The following is a 21,063-nucleotide window of genomic DNA, read 5'->3' as shown; positions in this document are numbered from 1 at the left end:
TGCGCACAGGTGAGAGGGGAGTGAAGAGTTATCAGCTAAGCCCTTTAGCTCAAAGGTAGCTTATTCCCTGGTCAGACTGGCTGTCGCCAGGGTACTGCTCCATTCAGGTTTGCTGAGCAGATACAGGGTGCCCAGCAGAAGGGTCTCTGGCCCATGGCTGGACACACACCAGGAATGCAGTCCATGTCCACTGCAGTGGACATAGATAATCATGCGATCTCAGGGCTGGAATGTGAGACTGCGTCCCTGCCCTCGAATCTCCGCCCCTCACACCACCCTCTTCACCATCCCAGCCCCTCCCTATCCTTACCGCCTTTGCTGTTGGAGTTACTCAGCTTCCCTTCTGCTTTCTTGGTACTGGCAGAGGGCTTGCTGGGGGCCTTGCGGGACACAGCAGACCCTGAGGGACCCTTATTCTCTTCACTGCTACCCCCCGTAGTGGAGCTCCCCTCATCTCCAGCCACTACAGTGAAGTCTGCCTTCGCCTTGGACAACTGGTACAGTTCCTGAGGCGGGGAGGGACAATGTCAGAGGGTTTCATTGCCTTCCCAGACTGGCCTCAGAGGTGATGTGTGTGGTGTGTTTTAGGCGCATGTGAGAACAAAGATGTGAGAAAGATAAAGAGCAAGGAAAAGGAGTTGGCTTCCTTGGTACCATTCCAAAGTGTGGCCCTATAGCCTGAGTAATCAGGGTACAAATCATTGTTCTCGGTACAGCAAAGCAGGGACTGAAGGCTGGGGCAACAGGAGCAAACTCTTATTCCCCAGACCAAGGGCTGCTCAGTGGGGCCTCGCAAATGCAAGGTTCTCTGCTCAGAGATGGAGGGAGAAGGAGGTCTAGTGCTGTGCCCCTGGCCCAGCAGCAGTTTGTTTCCCTCTCTAATTGCCCTCCTTGCTCTGCCACAGGAGAATGGGGGAAAAGAGAAGACAGAGGACATGTCAATGGTCCAGATGCCCAAGGCTCCAAGGCCTGGACAGTGGGGTGGAGAATACACATACAGCCTAAGAGCTGCTACCTTGAGTTGGGGAAGGTTAGTGGCAGATTTCCAGTCCTTATCATCTCGGATTCGGGTGCAGCGAGGGAATCGGATGGAGATCCCATCAGCTGTGTGAGCCTCCGATTTGGAGAATTCAGCCCCTGTGATCTCCCACACGGCAGCTTTCTGTCAGGAGTAAGTCAACAGGTCATCACTGGTTAAGAAGATAGTATCAGTGGCCGGGCGTGGTGGCTCATGCTTGTAATCCCAGCACTTTGGGAGGCCGAGGCGGGTGGATCACCTGAGGTCAGAAGTTTGAGACCAGCCTGGCCTCATGGTAAAACCCTATCTCTACTAAAAATGCAAAAATTAGCTGGGCATGGTGGCGCGCCCCTGTAATCCCAGCTACTTGGGAGACTGAGGTGGGAGAACTGCTTGAACCTGGGAGGCGGAGGCTGCAGTGAGCAGAGATCTTGCCACTGCACTCCAGCCTGGACAACAGAGTGAGACCCTGTCTCAAAAAAACAAAACAAAACAAAACAAAAAGATCTCCCAACCAGCTAGAACCAATACAGAACAGTTAAAACCACAAAGGTGGCCGTGTGCAGTGGCTCACGCCTGTAATCCCAGCACTTTGGGAGGCTGAGGCGGGCAGGTCACCTGAGGTCAAGAGTTCAAGACCAGCCTGACCAACATGGAGAAACCACGTCTCCACTAAAAATACAAAATTAGTTGGCCGTGGTGGCACATGCCTGTAATCCCAGCTACTTGGGAGGCTGAAGCAGGAGAATCGCTTGAACCCGGGAGATGGAGGTTGTTGTGAGCCAAGATCGTGCTATTGCACTCCAGCCTGGGCAACAAGAGTGAAACTCCGTCTCAAAACAAAACAAAAAACAAAACAAACAAACAAAAAACCAAAGAAGGCTTTGGCTAGCAGCTGGGAAACTTGGGTCCCAGTTCTGCTGCTGCTGCTGCTGAATAACCTTAGGGAAGTCCTGTTTGTTCTCTAGGTCTCTTTCTTGGTCAGTACAAGAAGGGATTGGGCCAGATTACTTCTAGAACACACCCTTCGCGCTGAGTGGATAGGTACTCTCTTCTTCTTCTCTCTCTCTTTTTAAAAAGCAATTGTATTGCAGAAAGAATTCTATTCAAAATTCCTCAGAGTTGTCCGGCTGTCCCTGTGCCTATCACTTGGCTGGAAATCCAGATCCCCACCCCTGGGTGGACTTTCAGCAAGGTGAGATGGATTCTCTATGGCACTAGAGAACCTGCAAGCTAATTCTATGGGCTGGAGGACCCCAAGCCATTGGGTTGATACCTTTGGGTCTGGGACGATGAAGTCAGGATAGTAGATCTTGTTGACTTTCAGCCAGCTAGGTATTTTGCTGGGGTCCTACAGGAGAAAAGATGCTATTTTGGGCTGTTCCCAACCTGGATCAAGGCTTAAATCCCTTCTCCTGGTAATGAGATTATAAGAAGCCACTTAAACAGCTGACTCTTGAGCAATGTGATCCTCCCAGGCCAGAGTGGGTACGACCTAGAGGCATGCAAGCCATTTTCCACAAGGCGGCATTCAGAGATTTTAAGGCCTAATCCTGCTCCCCTGAGCAAGCTGCAACCCTTCTTTCTGGGGAGACAGATAAACAATACCCGTAATCCCCAAAGCACAGCCTCTGTCTCAGTGATCATGGCCAGTCCAGAGGCCAGGGTCAACCAAGTCCCTTCCTCACCTTGCTGATCTTCACCATGTCTAGTTCATTCTGCAGGCGGGCAAGCGTGGCGTCATCATGGCCTCCTGCACACTTGGTGACTGTGCACCACTTCTGGCTCCCAGGGTCGTAGCAGCCCATGAGGAAGATTGACATCATGCCACCTGGGAGGGGAGTGTGAGATGAGTGTGAGATGAGTGTGGGTTGGAGGAGCCATCTCTGCCAGCCCCAAGAGCCCAGGAGAGGGAGCCCGGGGCCAGGGAGAAGACCTGGGTCCCAGCCGTCAGAGTGCCAGAGTTTACCTCTTGGAGCTACCTCTTACTGGCTGCGTAATTTTAACCTTTGTAAGCCCCGATTTCCTCTTTTGTAAATTAGGGATAATCACACCCAACGTGTTGGGCTGTGGGGCATTGAATTGTGTTGGACACATGACAGATTGCTTAGAAGTATTAGTTCCTCAGACTCCAGCTTCCTCTCCAGTCAGGAAAGAGATTTTCCCTGAGGAGAAAGCTGTCAGGTCCTGACAAAATAATTGGTGGTAAGCGTCCTTCTGCTAGGCTAGCATAGGGTACTCAGTGACTTCTCCCTAACCAAGTAAGCAGGCCAGCTTGGGGCCCCAGATCCTAGGACTTCGGAAGTCATGACTGGCCATGCTGGCAGATCAAGCCAGTAACAAGGCCAGCCTGTACCTCAAGCGATGCCTTCTAAAACAGTACCACCCCAGTGGGCAGAAGCCACCCTGACCTTTGCTCCCTTGCCCATAGAAGGCCCCAAGGACCACCAGGTCAGCTGTGTCGGCCATGGCCCCCTCATTCAAATAGTCCTTCTTCACTTTCAGCCAGTGCCGCTTCCCAGGCTCATATGTACCCTGAGGTGAAGCAAAAGAGAGACCACAGAGTAGAAAGGCAACTCCATGAGGATGGGTTCACCCCTTCACTGCTACACACCAGATCTAGCCCAGTGCCCCTCCCTCAGGGGAAGAGCCCTCAGGCTCCAGGCACTACAGGAGACACACAAACCAGCCCTCCAGATCCAGGACATATCTGCCCACACCCTGGAAAGGCTTCCCCAGCAGCCACCCCAACCACTGCAGGCTGCCACTGCCATCTCCTGGTCAGGGCTGGAAAGGCTCAGGGGAGAGGGCTGTGAGTGAGTCGACAGGAGAAAGCAAGCAGGGCCACCTTACCTTCACATCCTTCAGCACCAGCCCCTCCAATCCCTCCCGGATCACCCGGGTTATCATGTCAGCCAAGTCCGAAGCTTTCTGAGGGACAAGAGAGATGCTGAAGTTGGTGTGAGAGTGGAGAAGGTGGTGAGGGGGTTGTTCCTTTTCACACACTACTTAAGTGCCCAATGGAAACACCCTTACTTGAATATAAGGGACAAAGGGTTAGAAAGCAGGTTGCTTCTCATTCCAACGAGAGGGCTGCTGTGGCTTTGAAACACAGGGGGCTTACCTAGGAAGGATTTCCATGCCCTACCCTTCTGGGTGAAGACTAGCAGACAACATATACAACAGTCAAATGCAAACATTATCAGGAGGCTGCATAAGACATTAAGATTTATTCTTCCAGTTGCAGTTGACCCAAGGAGTTCTCTGCCCTGCTTTCAAACTTCTAGGACACTGCCTAGCATAGGGTCTTCACGTACTGTGACTCGCTTCATTTCTGAGAACATGATCCGGTTTGGAATTTCAACCATGTTGTCATGAAGAAACTTCCGCCGCTCACACAGAGGCCTGAGGAGAACAGGAGAGCTGAGGTTAGGCCGGGATCCTCCCACCCTTATTAGGAATTCTGAGGAAGGAAGGGCCACAAGGATAAAGCTGCTACTTTAAGAAAGGGTTTGCCATGGATCAAAGACCTCATGTGTAACAGCTCTGCTGTCAAGGGCTGCAAGGGCTCCATCGTGACCGAAGATGGACAATTGTGAGCTGTGGCATAGAGCCAGTTCATAGTTGTAGTTCCTATTTCTACTTCATCAAGCGAGCCAAGGGAGAACTGGCCTCTAGCCCAGATTGTATAAATTCTGGTCCCACTTGAAAAGTGACTCCAACTCTCATTTTTTATCCCCCGCACCCTGCTTTGCCCCAGTCCCAAGGCCAACCCCTGGGTAGGCAGGCTGAGACAAGCCTCGGGACCCAAACTCCAAATCCTACCCCCACCAATTCCTTCCCTCTCTACTTCTTTCTCCTTCCCCGATCAAGGATGTGGCTGCTGCAGGAGGAACGGGGTAGAGATACATTTCTAAGTGAGGAAAGGGCTGATATTGGTTTCTCAGGCACAAGCATATGGATGCAGCTAAGTCAAGACTGCTCATTCTCTCCAAGATGGTCCCACCCATAGCCTCCCCTATAATCAGGAGCTTCCTGTTGTCAGTCTCTTCTGAAATCAAAACGTTTGAGCTGAAAACCATCTACCTTATGCCCCCAGGGGTGTCATTGGAGAAATAAACTGAAACCCCATATGCTCACAGTCTATTTCTCTGCAATAGTCCATTTTGCTTTAGTAGAGAAACTTCTTTGGGGGTTTGGGTTTCTTCTGTGACTTAAGCTCTCAGAGACGAGATGGAGTCAACACGTGGGCTCTTTCTTACACTGAACGGGGAGCGGACCATGTAGCAATTGTGCTTCCTCTCAGCTCCCTCTTGCCATTGCCTTTGGCAAGCTCCTGAGTGCAAACGTATGTGCCAGCTGGTTCCCCATACCCTCCTTTCCAACCTGAAGCCCCCATCTTCCTCATCGAGGAAATGAAAACAGATTCCTGGCAGTTTCTGGGTTTAAAGATGCTAGCCAACTCACCTGTCCATCAAGCTGACATCATTAAAGTAGATACAATCAAAAACAAACAGGCAGACATTAGCATCCTGGAAGGCTGCTTTCTGTAAGGGAAAATGAGGTAGTAGGTATACAAAGAACAAAAGTCACAGAGCATGACAAAATAAGGAGTACCAGTCCACTTCTGGAGGCCCCCTAAGGCACCGAATGAAAAAGTCCTATTTCTGCTCTGAAGCCCCTGGGCCATAAGGGCACTGAGCAGATAGTGCTAAATGGAAACCAACCCAATTATAACTTGGCTCCCAATACCAGTCCCTTTTGAGGAGAAAAGCAAAAGACAAAAAACCAAACCAGAAACAGGTCAGAAGCGAAGAATAAGGCCCACACTAAGTGATATTTCCTTCCTTTTCAGACTGCAGCATGCATCCACATGTACATACTCATTCATTCTTGCACATATAGCCCTGAGGCAGTACCTTGTGCACTCCCAGAGTCCCAAAGGGCAGTGGTTTGCCTGTCTTGTTGTCAATCAGAAGCACCTCAGAATCCAAGATCATGCTGTGTCCCCCAGGAAAAGCCTGGGGGATGTAGTCCTTAAAGTGGGCTACCTGAAAGCAGAAGGGGAGCTTTGGTGAGGGATGACATGGCAGCAGGGACCCCAAACCATGCCATATAGGGCAAAGCCTGGGCCCCAGATGGGATACAGAACAACATGTGGAAGGCCCAGCTAATGCGCAAAACATATAGCTAGGCCTTGCGAGCCACCTGGACAAGAGGGAGAGGCCATCTGTTTCAGTACTTCTGTCCAGCCCCAGGAAGAGGTCAGCCCATGCTGAGTCACTTTCTATGGGCTGTAGAGAAGGTACAATTTTTGAGGCAAATGGAAGAAACAGAGAGATTAAACCTGTTGGGGGAGGAGGAGGAGGGTGGGTGGGCAGAGATTAGTGCCTACTGTGGAACATGTGTGACTGTCAGGCTGGGGATTGGATTAGGGGAGAACAGACTGCTTGAAAACAGAAAGGTAGAAATGAACCCCCTCAGGTGCAACAAGGAAACTTGAGCAGTGTCTTCTCTGAGCGGGAGCCCTGAACCCACAGCCATCACTACCCAGGATGCTTAGAGCAGGAACAGGAAAGGCCAGCACATCCATGCCATTCCCCTTCAATCCCTAACCTAGCCCTTTAAGAACCCAAATCACAGGAGAGGCAAAGGATGAGTGAACACTGGGTAAGGGAAAATTAAGGAAAGGACTAAATCTGGAAAAGTGTGCTTAGACTTCTTCCTGGGTCACAGATGGTGTCTATTTAACACCAACCTCACCAGAAGCAGCTCCTCAGTGATTTACAGTGCTTCACAGAACACGTGAACCTGCACTAAAGCTCCACAATGAGGCCACTGCTTAGCCCTCCTCTTGAACATATGAAACAAATGGCCTGCTTTGTTCCCAGTGCTCCAGCAGGAAGGCAAGGCTGAGGTAAGCATAGGGGCCACACAACACGTTCCCCTGAACCCCCTGGGGCTCTGAAAAACTGAATCTGGGCTAGGAAAGAAAAGGATAGCAAGGATAGGAATTCCATCTGCTCACAAGCTACCGGAGCCAGATGTTCCAGCTGCTTTTTCCTGAAGACACCCCCAAAGGTTCACAGTAGCCTTGGGAGTGGAGAAGGGCTAAGGAGTAAGGTTCCAAATGCCACCCCGATTAGAGCAGGAATTTGGCTCTCAGATGTCCCCATAAGACTGTGTTTACATCAGAATGTAAACTTCATGATGGCCAGAACTTTTGTCCAGTTTTCCCACTGCTATATCCCCACTAGCTATAACAATGGGGAAGCATCTGATAAATAATTCTTGAACAAATTAATGAATGACAGCCCAATAGCCTGTGGTATATAAGCCTTAGTCTAGCTCACGGGAAGCATCTGGGACATGGAAACACAAAAGATACACAGCAACTCACCAAGTGAGCTCACTGTCCCAACCAACATCACTGTGGGCAAAAGAAGTATCACTGTTCCAGGGAGCTCTATCCTCACTAACCCAAGTCAGGGCTCTTTGGCTCTCCCTGCTGAGCAGCCCTTCGTTACTGGAAGACTCCAAAAATGAATAAATCAATTAATTCATTCAACAAATAAAAAAGAAACCCTTATTGTGTACCACAGCTGGAATGGCTATGGGACTCTGGGCCTGAGCTTGTTAGAGGCACAAAGGGGAAAGACGGTCCTGGCGGAAAGGAAGGGACTCATACCTTGTGAGGCAGGACGGGCTTGAGACTGCGGCTGAAGTAGCTGAAGTGGTCTCCATTCTTATGCACTTGGACTCGCTCTCCATCGTACTTGATCTCAGAGAACATGCCATTGGGACATTTCTTCATTGCGTACTCAATGGACTTGCAGGCCTCCGCCTTGGGGTGTGGAAAGCAAAGCCTGGAGACTTTCAATGAGGGGCTGCTAAGCAGCAACAGCCAAAGACCTTGTAATTGGGTTAGTGAGGGCAGGACCTGGGTCTTGGGGACTGACTGCCCATAATTAATGCTCAGGGAAGGCTGTTGAAGAGGTGATGGGAACGGAAAGGGCTGGACAATGTTGTATTCTGCCTATAAAATAATCACCAGAGCTGACACAGGAGCTCGCCTTTTGAGGAATATGAATGCTATTCATTGTACAACAAGCAAAAGCCCAGTGAAACAAGATTTAATTTTTTTCTCAATAATTCAGGCTCTTGCAGGGCCTCTGGCTTCTTACTAAACACATCAGTTCTCCCAGTAAAAAAGGTCTATGTGGCTGGGTGCGGTGGCTCACGCCTGTAATCCCAGCACTTTGGAAGGCCGAGGCGGGCGGATCACAAGGTCAGGAGATCGAGACCATGGTGAAACCCCGTCTCTACTAAAAATAGAAAAAAAAAATTAGCCGGGCGCAGTGGCGGGCACCTGTAGTCCCAGCTACTCGGGAGGCTGAGGCTGGAGAATGGCGTGAACCCGGGAAGCGGAGCTTGCAGTGAGCCGAGATTGCACCATTGCACTCCAGCCTGGGCGACAGAGCGAGACTCCGTCTCAAAAAAAAAAAAAAAAAAAAGGTCTATGTGAAGCTAAGGTTAAAGCGTGCCGGTGACAGTGAGGCTGGCAGGGTGAGTGATCGGGGGTCCCTACAACAGGGTTTCCAGATACTGGAGCGCTTACTTACATGCCTACCTGTGCTAGCCTAACTCCAACAACAATAGCTACCATTTTGGGAGTACTTCACACACATAATCTCATTTCATCCCTGCTGTGACATCCTATGTGACAAATATTGTTTTCATCTTTGGATAACAAAACTGAAGGTTAGAGAGATTAGGTGCTTGCTTAAGTTACACTAACGAATGGCAAGAATGAGATTTGAATCTAGGCCCACCTATAAAACCTGTGTGGTTAACCACTAAGCTATATAACCCATGCCAGTCTTTAAATGACAAACTAAAGAACAGACGCCAGGAGGCATTTTTATAAAAGTCAGAAAGGCCACTACTGCAGGTGGCCACAGTCCCATCTCTGGGATGGAGATCTCACTGTTTTGATGCTGGCTATCCCACATTCCTAGCAGGGAGAGAACACTTCCTTATCTCAAACATAAAACCCTAAACCAAGGCGTTAGCATGACACACAAGACAGTTTCAAAAAAAGCACTGTACATCACTCAAAAATCCAAAGAATCTCACAGTAGGCATGGCACCATATGTGGTGGGCCCTGTCACACAGGAAAACTGATGCTGGAAAGGAAACCCCATTTCTTATGAAATGAGCAGAGGCCCAAGATGATGTCTGCCAAAATCAGCCTTCATTCCTTATGTGTCCTCCCTCTTCCCAAGTCACCCTGTCACAGGAAGCCTGGCTCTGCCACCAACTCTCAGATCTACTTTGCAGTAGGTCACAGAATCTCAGGGGTTACTTAATACATCCATCTGTCTTCAGGTAAGGTAACAGATAAACCATTCTAGGGAGATGCCTCAGGCAGTCTCAGACGTCATCCACACAGGAGACTGAAGGACAAGAGAAACGAAATCACTCATCTAAGATTCTACAGCTTCTTGGTGGCACAGCTGGGCCTACGGCTCAGGTCTTTCCACTAGATCTTCTGTGTTCTCCTTTGCCTTCGCTTCCTACTGAGAAATACCCTCTTGCACCTCCCTCTTCCTTCCCCAAACTCCTCCAGTCAATTTGCAAGCACTCTCAACACTCATACCCTATCGGATCTCAGCCCGAAGGATGTGGAGCTTGGAGAGGCTGGAGAGCAGAGGCAGGGCAGCACTCCTCACCAGCATGGGCTGCACAGGTGTCATCAGCGAGGCCTGGACGCTCAGAGCTCGTCTCTGGCCCGGCTCCTTCTCCACCTCCTGCGCATTGTGAAGGACCCGTTCCACCACATCCTGCAGGTTGCGCGAGGCTTTGAAGGCTTCATAGGCATTGGGGTCAAGGGCGTCTAACCTGCCGAGGGGTACAGGAACAAGGAAACAAAACCACTGCCTTTGTTTGACTCCATGGCTTTGGACAGCAATCTGTCCTCACAGGAGAAATCCTCATCTGTAGGGAAGAGGTTGTGTTCTACTGTCTAAAGATTTTTACAAGAGGAGAGAAAACTCTTGGAAAATTCAGCTCTTTTGAGATACTGTGCCTGTGTGCATGATGCCTTAGCGAGGGGCTGGAGTAGGCAAGAGACTCATGAATGGATTCCACACTTCAACTGTAACAACTCTGTGAGAAAGGTACTGTTATCTCCATTTTATATAGGAGAAAACGGAGGCAGAGACAGGTCAAGTGACAGATCAGGGTCCCACAGAAAGAAAGAAAGTTGAATGGGGATTCAGATCCTGATTGGGACTCAGAAGTCCTGATACCAGTTGGGAACAAATGAAGCTAAAAAATGACAGCTCGGGCTGTCAGAGGAGCTGCTACTTACACATGTTTTGCACCTGAGTTCATCTTCAGATCATGTTTGATCAACCTGATGATGCATTTAAGATCATTGGCTGTACACCTAGAGGAATGAGGCACATTTAACTTGGTCTTGAAGAGCTCTGGAACCCCAAGGGAACCTTCCCTTCCCAAGAGAGTTCATCTCTTTATGCCCAATCCCCATTGGGCATGGTTTGACGGAGGCAGCTCCCCCACCTGGAGGCAATGTCCTGCAGGGCCTGTTGCTGCTCATCCTCCTTGGTGAGCCTGGACAGCCGCAGAAGGAACTCATCCACCTCCTGGATGGTAAGGAGGCTCTTGGCAGCTGGGGGGAAAGACTTGCTCTGCTCAAAGAAGACTCTGATCGTCTCTGACACGTCACCCTGTCTCCAAAAACCAAAATGCCACTGCTGCAACCCTAGGGTGGCCACGTGTATCCCCCAAGACCCAGGACTGAACATGAATCAAGAAATTTCAATCATAGCTCCTATCCCAACTCAACATATCTAGCCCACTTCTTAGAGACACTAGCCCATCCACAATTCCTAGAAGGGGATGGAAACTTGCCATGGTACCGGGGATAAGAGTCACGAACAAACCAAAGCTTGGTAAACCCAAGTTACAGGAGAAAACAAGCGAGAAAAAAGAGTACAGAATAAGAGCCCCAGGAGAGACAGAGGGGGCAAGTCTGAAATTCTGACTTTTGAGAACCAGGCCTCTGTGGTTCAGCAGTGGTATGGTTTCCGCCCTCAGAAACTTACGAAATTAACAGCTATAGCCTCACATTCAGCTCCCCCAGTAACAAAGGCTTGCTCAAATGGGTTTCAGTTTCCTAAAACAGTATGTGTCCCAACCAGAAAAAAAAAAAAAAGAGGCTGCAGGTGCCTGGCTTGGCAAAACTCTACCTGGAATGTAGCCTACCCTCCCTCCCCTTCCTCTGACCTGCTCTAGGTCCCGTGCCATATCATCTGGGTTGCAGTTAAAAATGCGACTGAAAAGCTTCACAATCTGCTTATCATTCAAGTTGTAAACAGTCTTAACGACTCCTGGCAGCAGCAGCTTCACCGTTAGGTACACATCACCGTGGAAACCATCTGGAGATAGAAGAAAGGAACCCTTCTTGAGAAATAGAGCTTAAACACATAAATATATAAACTCAAAGAAGACTGCGCAAGGTGGCTCACACCTGTAATCTCAGCACTTTGGGAGGCTGAGGCAGGAGGACTGTTTGAGCCCAAGAGGTGGAGGTTGCAGTGAACTGAGATTGCACCAGTGCACTCCAGCCTGGGCAACACAGCCACATTTTTTTGTCTCAATAAATAAACAAACAAACTCAAAGAAGCAGAGCCCAAAACATATCTATATATCACTGCCCACGCTCCTATAGTGCCCTGTGCATATTGCTACAGTAGGAGACAGCATGGAGTTCAGAGGCTGGTGGACTGTGTGACTGCCTCGCCTTTAGCCTACAGATGAACTCTCGTTGGACACAGTGGTTACTTTCACTTCAGGTGCCCAGTGACAAGGACATTACAGATGCTCATTGACAATTTGTTAGATAAATTAAAGAAACGGAGTTGGAAGATTCTATTCCAAGCTGTGTATATGGTTCACAAAAACCTAATTAAATATGTAGGACAGTAAATTTTCTAACTAGTCAAATAGGATGGGTTCTTCTGGCCTCCTAGGAGCAGAATAATGGGAGAGGAAGAAAGATGCCAAAGTGCTCTGAAAAAAACTGGTTACATAATTTGAGGAGTACAGTGCAAAATGCAAATGCGAGGCCCTTTGTTCAAAATTATTAAGAATTTCAAGACAGACTACAGTAAAGCATTAAACCAAACATGGGACCCTGGGCAACTACACAGCTCACATGCCCTGGAAGGCAGTCATGGCCTTGAGCTCTCTGGAGGAAAGGCCTATTCAGGATGCTCATGCCACACCTCCTGCTGAGCCTTTCCGCAGGAAGTCCTGGATGATCTGGGTCTTCGTGTTGTAGCTAGGATTATCGGCCACCATGGCGCATAACTTTCGAAACTCCCGTAGCAGACAGTCCTTATGCTTGGGGTCACATTTGCTTGAAGACAGACTTCTCTTAGGGGTGGGGCTTGAGGGGGCTTCCCCAGAGTTGTTGGGCTTGGCTGTTGGAGAAACAACAGAGATGAATTCATTCTGCCTTTCTGAGAAGAAAGAAAGGGAAGGAAGGAAGTTAACAGATATTCTGCTGGTACTTTAGCTTTATTTACTCTCCCCGAATAGACCTTTGGGGTAGATGTCATTACACCCATCTTACAGATAAAGAAATGGAGGCCAAGTAATTTTCTCAAATCTTACAGCTATTAATTAATGGTAAAGGAGCAATGGCCTCCTTAGACCAAGCAAAACACCAGACTGATGTGCATCTCTTTATGTGAGCACTTCACAAAAGAATAAAGACCGAAGTCATGCCAAGAATGATCAGGACTGGCTGGGCACCGTGGCTCACACCTGTAACCCTAACACTATGGGAGGCCAACGTGGGAGGACTGCTTGACCCCAGGAGTTTGAGACCAGCCTGGGCAACATAGGAAGATTCTGTCTCTAAAAAATAAATAAATAAATAAATAAATAAAGCGGTCAGAAGATTCTCAGAGCAATTGTAAAGCTGACCCCAGAAAAGTTGGCATGAAAAAGGAGTAAGAAATCAAGGCACATGTTAGTCAATGTGAAATTACTGCTATCACAGGTTGTCAGAGCTGGAAGAAGCCTTAAAGATTATCTAGTTCAATGGTCTCTTACTGATAAGGCGATTGAGGTCTGACAAGAGCAAATGACTTCCTGGCCCACTTCCTTGTTGAAAGAGCCAGGACAAAGACACTACTAAGAAAGTCAGATCCCACTAGTACACTCAACATCCCCACCCCTTGCCACTTCAACCTTTCTTTTCTTATTGTCAAAATAAAACCCTGCTCCCCAAGAAGCAGTTATAAAAAAAAAATACATTTTTACAAAAGGTGGTCAAGGGGCAGGGCTTTCCTCCAGACGCTTAAAAATAACTATGCGCCACTCATCGATCACTTCGTGACCATTTACAAAGCAAATTTTATTCCCAAGCTTGTGGCAGAGCCATTACTAAGCTAACTGCTGTTGTACGCTGCTTCTTGTCTGGGCTTTGTAAATTATAAATCCATCCTCATCTCTGATACGGAATCTAAATACGATTTTAAGGGACAAAATCTCCAAAGTGTCAATGTTCAACCAGGTTGCAAGAACTAAAACACTGTTTCTCTCAACTCCTCTCAAATTCCATCCCCAACACCGGAGCACTTCCAGAAACATGCCGTCCTTCTCATCACCTGGACTCTTCTCTATCTTTGGCCTACCAGCAAACAACAAACCAACCAACCTCAGAATTTTAAAATAATAAAAATCCTATAGAGCCAGGCACCGTTTTTGCAACGTTATCTCTTACAGTCCTCATGAGAACACTATGGGGTAGATGAGGCACGGAGATATGATGAAGCTTAAACAAATAAATACACAACCTCAAGGAAGCAGAGGGGAAAGTAATTTATATACTGCTGCCTATGCTCCCATAGCACCCTGTACATAACACTATGGTAGGAGAGGCCACTGCTGCTTCACGGACAGAGGCTGAAGAGAAGTTAAGGACATGCTCAGGGATCCGAGCTGTCAAGGATCAGAACCCAAGTCTTCTGACCTCAGGTCTAGGCTTCTTTCAATCACATAAAATGTCTTTCAATCTCCAAATGACTTCTAAAATAAGGCCAGGTGGTTTGGCTTTATTTATTTTCTTCAACTGAGTCAATCACAAGAATGTCTCCAAACAATAAACACAGCAACACAGTGTAGTATAAAAGAGCACAGATACTGGAGTCAGACTTCAGTGCAAATACTAACTCCATGATAACCCTGAACTTCAACTTTCTCAGTCATAAAAAAGGCCTAATAAAAAGTACTTCCTAAATAAAAGTACTGTCTAGGGTTAACTGAAGAACAAATAAAACTACACATGTAAAAGCCCCTAGTCCAACGCTGTTTACGTAAGGCCAATAAATGATCCTGACCTTCTCAATTCCCATCTACACCACATGCCCCAGCAAAGTCTTCCTGAATCCCTGTCTATGAAACAGCAATTCCATATTTTATATAAAAGAAACTATATATGTGTGTATACACGTGTGTGCATGTGTGTATTATAGTGAAGAGAAAAGGAAACAACACTTTATTGTTCATCTGTCCTACAAAGAATATACAAATAATAGCCACAGTCCTCCCCTTTAGGAGATGGGATTTGAACCCAGAGCTCACTGATTCCAAAGTCTGCAAGCTTCATCCCTAGGCTGTACTGCCTCCCAACAAATAGCAATATCCTTCAGATCTTTTTTTCCTTCCTTTGTGTTCCATAAAGTTCCAGTGTTTTGAACAAACAGTTGTAAGAATCAAGAAGGGAGATCCATGCATGACATCTCCCTTCTTCCATATTTTCATCTCTAGGCATATTCAGGGGTACAATTTCTCAAAATTCCTTCATTATCAAAACACAAGGAAGTAAAAGACAGGTTCTAATAATCTCTGTCTGACCCAGGTAACTATTTCAAGGGGAAAAAGTCTTGACAAAACAAATCTTTCTGCTGCAATAGAGGTTAAAGTACAGAAAGAAACGCTATACAAGTGGAATGCTGGCCAGGCACAGTAGCTCACGCCTGCAATCCCAGCACTTTGGGAAGCTAGGGCAGGTGGATCACCTGAGGTCAGGAGTTCGAGACCAAGCTGGCCAACGTGGTGAAACCCCATCTCTACTGAAAATACAAAAATTAGCCAGGCGTGGTGGCAGGTGCCTGTAATCTCAGCTACTTGGGAGGCTGAGGTGGGAGAATCGCTTGAACCCAGGAGGTGGAGGTTGCAGTGAGCTGAGAATGTACCACTGCACTCCAGCTTGGATGACAGAGCAAGACTTCATCTCAAAAAAAACCCAAAAACCAACCAACAAACAAACATAAAAATCAAGTAGAAGGCTTAGCATTAGCCATTACCTGTTTCTGCTCAGACAGAAGCAAATTATTTATGAGATGAGATAGCACAGAATTTTCACTCTTAGCCAGAATCCTAAGTAGAATACAAAATAAAAGCAGCACTATAACAGCTAAAGTAGCCCTAACCTATCTTACCTGAAAAGCCAGAAAATTTCCGGGGATTGTTATTGGTGACAAATGAGGCGCTTTTCACTGGAGAAGTCACCTGGCCAGTGGTTGTCAACTTAGCCTGGACAACAGCTTTCTTCTTTGGTGTACTTGCTGCCTTAGAAGACAGATCTGTAGGATCACAAAAGAAGATAAAATATCCTTCAGTGAAAGATCTCTGAGAAAACATCCAAAGAATCTATCAACGGCTTCTAGAGCCTTGCCTGTTAAGTCACTACCCTAGCACTAGCCCAAGGCTGGCTGGTGGCTGGTAGTTTTTGAGTGGGGGTAATAGGTAATAGGGTATTACGGGGAGAGGAGGGAAGGATATTCTGGAGACAAAAGATCCAGTTACGATTTACCTCTATTAGTAACTTAAATTTTCATCAACATTCTCCACTTCTTATCCCATACATAAGTCTCCAGAAATAACAATTTGGGGAAATCAGAAATCATAGTTTGATGGATGAAACTTAGGGAACGCCAACCCCACAGAATTAGCTTCAATTTAGAGATGAACAAAAAGTAAATGAGGATCACGGAGCATGTCAATCTAGCATAGGAAGGAAAATTTCCAGCTGCTTAATTATCTGAGTCATGAGCTCTACCTGTATTTCTCTTCCTCCAAATGAAAGATGGGTCAAGAAGTAACAAAGGCTGAGGCCAATAGCTAAGGCAGTGCAAGGTGGGATGGAGACCCTGAGAATAAAGGATATGGGAAGTAAAGTTTTCCTTCCTGGAAGTCTTTTTTCCTTTCAAAGAACAAGGACAGATACCCATTTTTAGTGCCATTGTTAACTGTCTTCCTACAGTGACCAGAACAAAATTGAAGATATGAACATTATTTTACAGACGCTGAAGGTCAAAGAGGACTAATTGGATTTGGAGGTATTGGCATAAATTCTAAAATATACATATGTAAATATGCGTGTACATGCAAACATGTTATATAGCCATATATAGGTATGAATTTTACATGCATATATTTTCTAGCTCTGTCTGCTGAAAGGGCTTAGAAACAGACACGCCATGGCTGGGTGCTCACGCCTGTAATCCCAGCACTTTGGGAGGCCAAGGTGGGCGGATCATTTGAGGTCAGGAGTTCAAGATCAGCCGGACCAACATGGTAAAACCCTGTCTCTACCAAAAACACAAAAATTAGCCGGGTGTGGTGTTATGTGCCTGTAGTCCCAGCTACTTGGGAGGCTGAGACAGGAGAATCACTTGAACCTGGAAGGCAGAGGTTGCAGTAAGATAGTGCCACTGCACTCCAATCTGGGCCACAGAGTGAGACTCTGTCTCAAAAAAAAAAAATAAAAAAAGAAAGAAACAGATAGCCCATGACAATGTGGACACACAGCATCCAGGTTTTATTCTTTAATACCATTTCCCAAACAGATAGCCCATGACAATGTGGACACATAGCATCCAGGTTTTATTCTTTAATACCATTTCCCACTAACAGAAATCTGTACTCCCCAGAGAAATTGCGAATTTCAGGGCTGGGGAAGGATGCATATAGGATAAGACTAAAAGCATCCTGCTATACCCAAAGTAAAGAAGTATATTTAAAAAAGTAATGAGGGTATACAGGACACAGAGGACAGTGTAAAGGGGTTCCTAATTGGCCAAATATGAGACAATTAAGTATCAAATTAGTTAAGTACAGTAATGAATTATATGCTACAGGAAAAAAGGTAAAAGGATAGTAATCAGTACTCTATTCTTCCAAAATATCAATGTCTAAAAGAGAGAGTATGGAAATTTTTCAGATTAAAGGATGCCAAAGAAATACAACTAAATGCAATATCCGATATGATCCTAAACTGGGATTCTATACTGCAGGAAAAAAAGCTATTGAAGGTATGACTCAATCCATTGACAAAACAGTATACAGATGGTAGATTAAAGTATTGTATCAAGGACAAATTTTCTGAAGATGATAGCTGTATTATAGTCACATAATGGTCATATATCCTATTCTCAAGGTATATACACTAAAGAATTTTAAAGGGCCATGATGTATGCAACTTATTCTTAAATGGTTTAAAGTGAGTGCACGCAGGTGTGTGTGTGTGTGTAAAGAGAGAGAGCACATGAACAAATATGATAAAGCAAATAGAGTAAAATGTTAATTGGTAAATATGGGTAAAAGGAATATGAACGCTCTTTGTACTCTTTTTAATCTTGCAACACTTCAGTGAGTTTAAAATTATTTCCAAATAAAACGTTAAAGGCCGGGCATGGTGGCTTGCGCCTGTAATCCCAACTGCTTGGGAAGCTGAGTCAGGATGACCTGAGTCTGGTAGTGCAAGACTGCAGTGAGCTATGACTGCGACATTACATACTGGCCTGGGCAACAGAGTGAGACCCCATTTCTTAAAAAACAAAGTTAAAAAAAAGAGAAAGCAAGCAATTGAACTCCTTATCCCTCTTTCTGTCAGCACCAGTAAGATGGGAAAGCAGTGTTCTCTACCTTACCTGCAATGTGCTGGGTTATCTGTTCCTTCTCATTATCTTCCAGCTCTTCCCAGCCTTCCAGCTCTGTGAGGTCCTCGATTTTTTTTGTGGTGGCCCGGGCCCGCTCTAGTTTCTCAAACATGCATTTAATGTGGTACCACTCTTTCATATCACCCCCAGACTCTGAGAAGGGATTGGGCACCACTTTGCCAATTCGGCATATGCCCTTCACAATCTTTTCCTTGCATTTTTTGCAGCCAGCTGTGCCACGCTTGGCATAGTCCACACAGAACCGTTGCTCAGCCATCTCACAGGGGCCACTGCAGAGTCCCACATGCAACCCTGGCAAGAAAACAAGGCAGGTGGCACGTGATCTTAGATGGCTTCCCTGGAATGACAGAACAGGCTTTCTTCTCAGGAAGACGGGGTGTCCATGAAGCAGATCTGTTTCTGACCACTGGCTGAATTGTCTTACATCAGGCCTGTGATGTTCTCGGAATAGGTACAGTTCTTTTCGGCTGAGTGCACGGAGGGTTTGTGGAAAGGGGATCTTGAAAGCCAAAGACATATAGCTGCATGAAAGGGTAGGAGGCCAAAAAAAAAAAAAAGATATAAACAAGGAGATAGGCTTCCAATTTTCCAAAGGCCAGCCTCTTATATAATCCATGACGACTAATCAAACACTTTCCAAAGTATTACATTTATTGTCTACTCTACAGCATGAAAGAGTTCTGATACAGGAAAAGCCAGCTCACAAAAGGGTGTTCAATTATCTAATGCACACATGTACATCTAGTAAATCACAATGAAGAAAATCCAAATAACATAAAAGCTCTTTTTAGGTCATCAGCAACATATGATACTCATAATAGATGATGACCCTTTAAGTATTACAAGATCCTGAAGTTTCTTTTTTTTTTTTGAGGTGGAGTTTCACTCTTGTTGCCCAGGCTGGAGTACAATGGGGCAATCTCAGCTTACCGCAACCTCCTCCTCCGGGGTTCAGATGATACTCCTGCCCCAGCCTCCCAGATAGTTGGGATTACAGGCATGCATCACCATGCCCAGCTAATTTTTTTTGTATTTTTAGTAGAGACGGGGTTTCTCCATGTTGGTCAGGCTGGTCTACAACTCCCAATCTCAGGTGATCCGCCTGCCTTGGCCTCCCAAAGTGCTGGGATTACAGGCATGAGCCACTGCGCCCGGTCCTGAAGTTTCTTTTTAATCACCAGTAAAAATTACATTATGTTCATAAAGTTTTTATTGTGAAGTTTAACACATACACCATCCTCAGAAATCAAGCCACTATACAGATTTGGAATTGAGTTAGAATCCCTACATTGAGAGACAACTAAGCAGAGCCTGGAATCAGACTGCCTGAGTTCAAATCCTAACTCGGCCACGTACCAGCTGTATAACTTTGATGGGTTACTTACGTCTGTTTCTGAGCTTCCTCATCTGTAAAATGTGACTAATTATGGGACCTAACTCAAATAGCTATTCTAAGAGTAAAACCCTTAAAACAGTTGGGCACACAGCAAGAGCTCTCACTGATTAACGTCAGCTCCTATCATGATCGGTGAAGTCGTTATGTTTCAAGAAGAGGCTCCCGATGTGCAATTAACCTGTTTATAATTCAGCAACTTGAATCAGAGAGTGCTGAAGTAACTGGGCAGCAAGACTCACAGGAACTCATAAATCAATCCAAATGGAAAAAGATTATATCAGCATCTTCTTATATTCATGTTTTCTAAAGCATTTTATAGTCCTAGTTTTAAGTATACTGGAATTATGTTGTCTGAAGAAGCTGTGAAGCAAAATTGCTATCATGTTAAAAAGCAGGCTTTGCTTACTGTAGTGCAACATGGTGTGAAGGAAAGCTGGTGGACCTGGAATAAGGGATGGGAGTGCAAGTCTGACGGTACAGTTTACCGACTGTTACCTCGGAGAAAACTTAATTTATCTTCATCTGTTTTCTTATTTCTAAAATAGGGTAAAAAATACCTACATCACAGGGTAGTTGGGAAAATTACAAGGAATCCATGAATGCGCTGGTTGTGGGGGAGGGAGGCGGTTCTGAACTCTCTAAAAATGTATACAAAATGCACATTCGAAAATGCACGGATTTTTGGAGGTCTATCACTTTCGTGACATTCACAAAGGGCTATATAACGCTCAAAGTTTAAGAACCACAGAGGTGAGGTGGGTGGAAGTACGGCAGACCCATAAAAGGAGGTCAGAACAAGTGAGTTTCAACACTTTCCCTGGAAGATCAATTTGCAGAGCAACCTCTAGGGCCCCAATTATGAAAGGAGTGGACTTGAGGGAGGCTCGGGAGGCGCTGGGCCACGAGGAGGCACAATGCAGCTTTGAGGAAACCCGTCTGTCCCTCGTTCCGCACCCTCACAACGGCCGCAGCCCAGGGGCCAGAGAGGGAAATCGCTGAGGCCTGGCCGCCGCCGCTTTTCTCGAAGGGCTTCCCGCGCCGCTCTCGGAGAATGGCGGGGACAGTGGGGCGGGCGGAGTAGGCCGCGACCCCCGGCGAGGTAGAAAAGATCGCTCCTCCACCGGGTCCGGGACGCAGGCGGGAAGTGATCAAGGCTCCCAGAGCCCCACCCGAGCGCGCCCGCTTCAGCGCAGGAGGACGCACGCCGGGCCGGGATACGAGAAGGCCCCGTGGGTTCCCCAGGGCGCACGGCCCGGCGCCGGCTTCCCCGCCTCACGCGGCACCGTGGGGGTCCCGGGGAGCCGCGAGCCTCCCACTGGGCTCCCGGGAGGGCCGCCACGTCACGGAGGGTGTGCCCCGGGGCTCTGCAGGCGGGCGGGGGAGGAGCCGGGGGGTTGGCTCCTCGGCCGCGCCGAGCTCCCCGCCCCGGCCCGCTGCCTTCCCCGTGCCGGGCCCCGCCGCGCCGCTCCTCACCTGCCTCTCCAGCTCCGGCGCTCACCGCAGGCCTCGGGACTAGCTCACTACAGGCCGCCGGCAGCCCACGACGGTTGGAGCTCCTGTCTCTTTAAATCCGGGTCCTTGAGCT

At 47.2% G+C, this 21,063-nt stretch overlaps 1 protein-coding gene across 11 annotated transcripts in view; it reads right to left on the bottom strand.

The window, feature by feature from the left end:
• LIG3 (DNA ligase 3) overlaps positions 1-21,063 on the bottom strand; it is a 27,916-nt gene extending 6,853 nt beyond the window's left edge. For 2 of the 11 annotated variants that reach the window (XM_005583429.4, XM_005583432.5), the window contains exons 1-18: positions 20,952-21,063; positions 18,053-18,603; positions 15,560-15,703; positions 12,332-12,529; positions 11,331-11,482; positions 10,605-10,771; positions 10,393-10,470; positions 9,752-9,920; positions 7,707-7,862; positions 5,938-6,069; positions 5,486-5,565; positions 4,336-4,423; positions 3,872-3,949; positions 3,430-3,553; positions 2,707-2,849; positions 2,295-2,369; positions 1,016-1,162; positions 311-506 (exon numbers count right to left, since the gene is read on the bottom strand). In XM_005583429.4, the coding sequence (XP_005583486.3) occupies positions 311-506; positions 1,016-1,162; positions 2,295-2,369; positions 2,707-2,849; positions 3,430-3,553; positions 3,872-3,949; positions 4,336-4,423; positions 5,486-5,565; positions 5,938-6,069; positions 7,707-7,862; positions 9,752-9,920; positions 10,393-10,470; positions 10,605-10,771; positions 11,331-11,482; positions 12,332-12,529; positions 15,560-15,703; positions 18,053-18,599 (2,674 nt within the window). In that variant the 5' untranslated portion in view covers positions 18,600-18,603; positions 20,952-21,063. Of the gene's footprint in view, positions 1-310; positions 507-1,015; positions 1,163-2,294; positions 2,370-2,706; positions 2,850-3,429; positions 3,554-3,871; positions 3,950-4,335; positions 4,424-5,485; positions 5,566-5,937; positions 6,070-7,706; positions 7,863-9,678; positions 9,921-10,392; positions 10,471-10,604; positions 10,772-11,330; positions 11,483-12,331; positions 12,530-15,559; positions 15,704-18,052; positions 18,604-19,884 lie in introns of all 11 variants that reach the window. The other 9 variants (XR_001485990.4, XR_006693079.2, XM_074018998.1 and 6 more) reach the window with 8 other exon arrangements.

Source organism: Macaca fascicularis, chromosome 16, assembly GCF_037993035.2.
Source record: "Macaca fascicularis isolate 582-1 chromosome 16, T2T-MFA8v1.1".
Taxonomy (NCBI): domain Eukaryota; kingdom Metazoa; phylum Chordata; class Mammalia; order Primates; family Cercopithecidae; genus Macaca; species Macaca fascicularis.
This window is presented reverse-complemented; position numbering and strand designations above follow the sequence as displayed.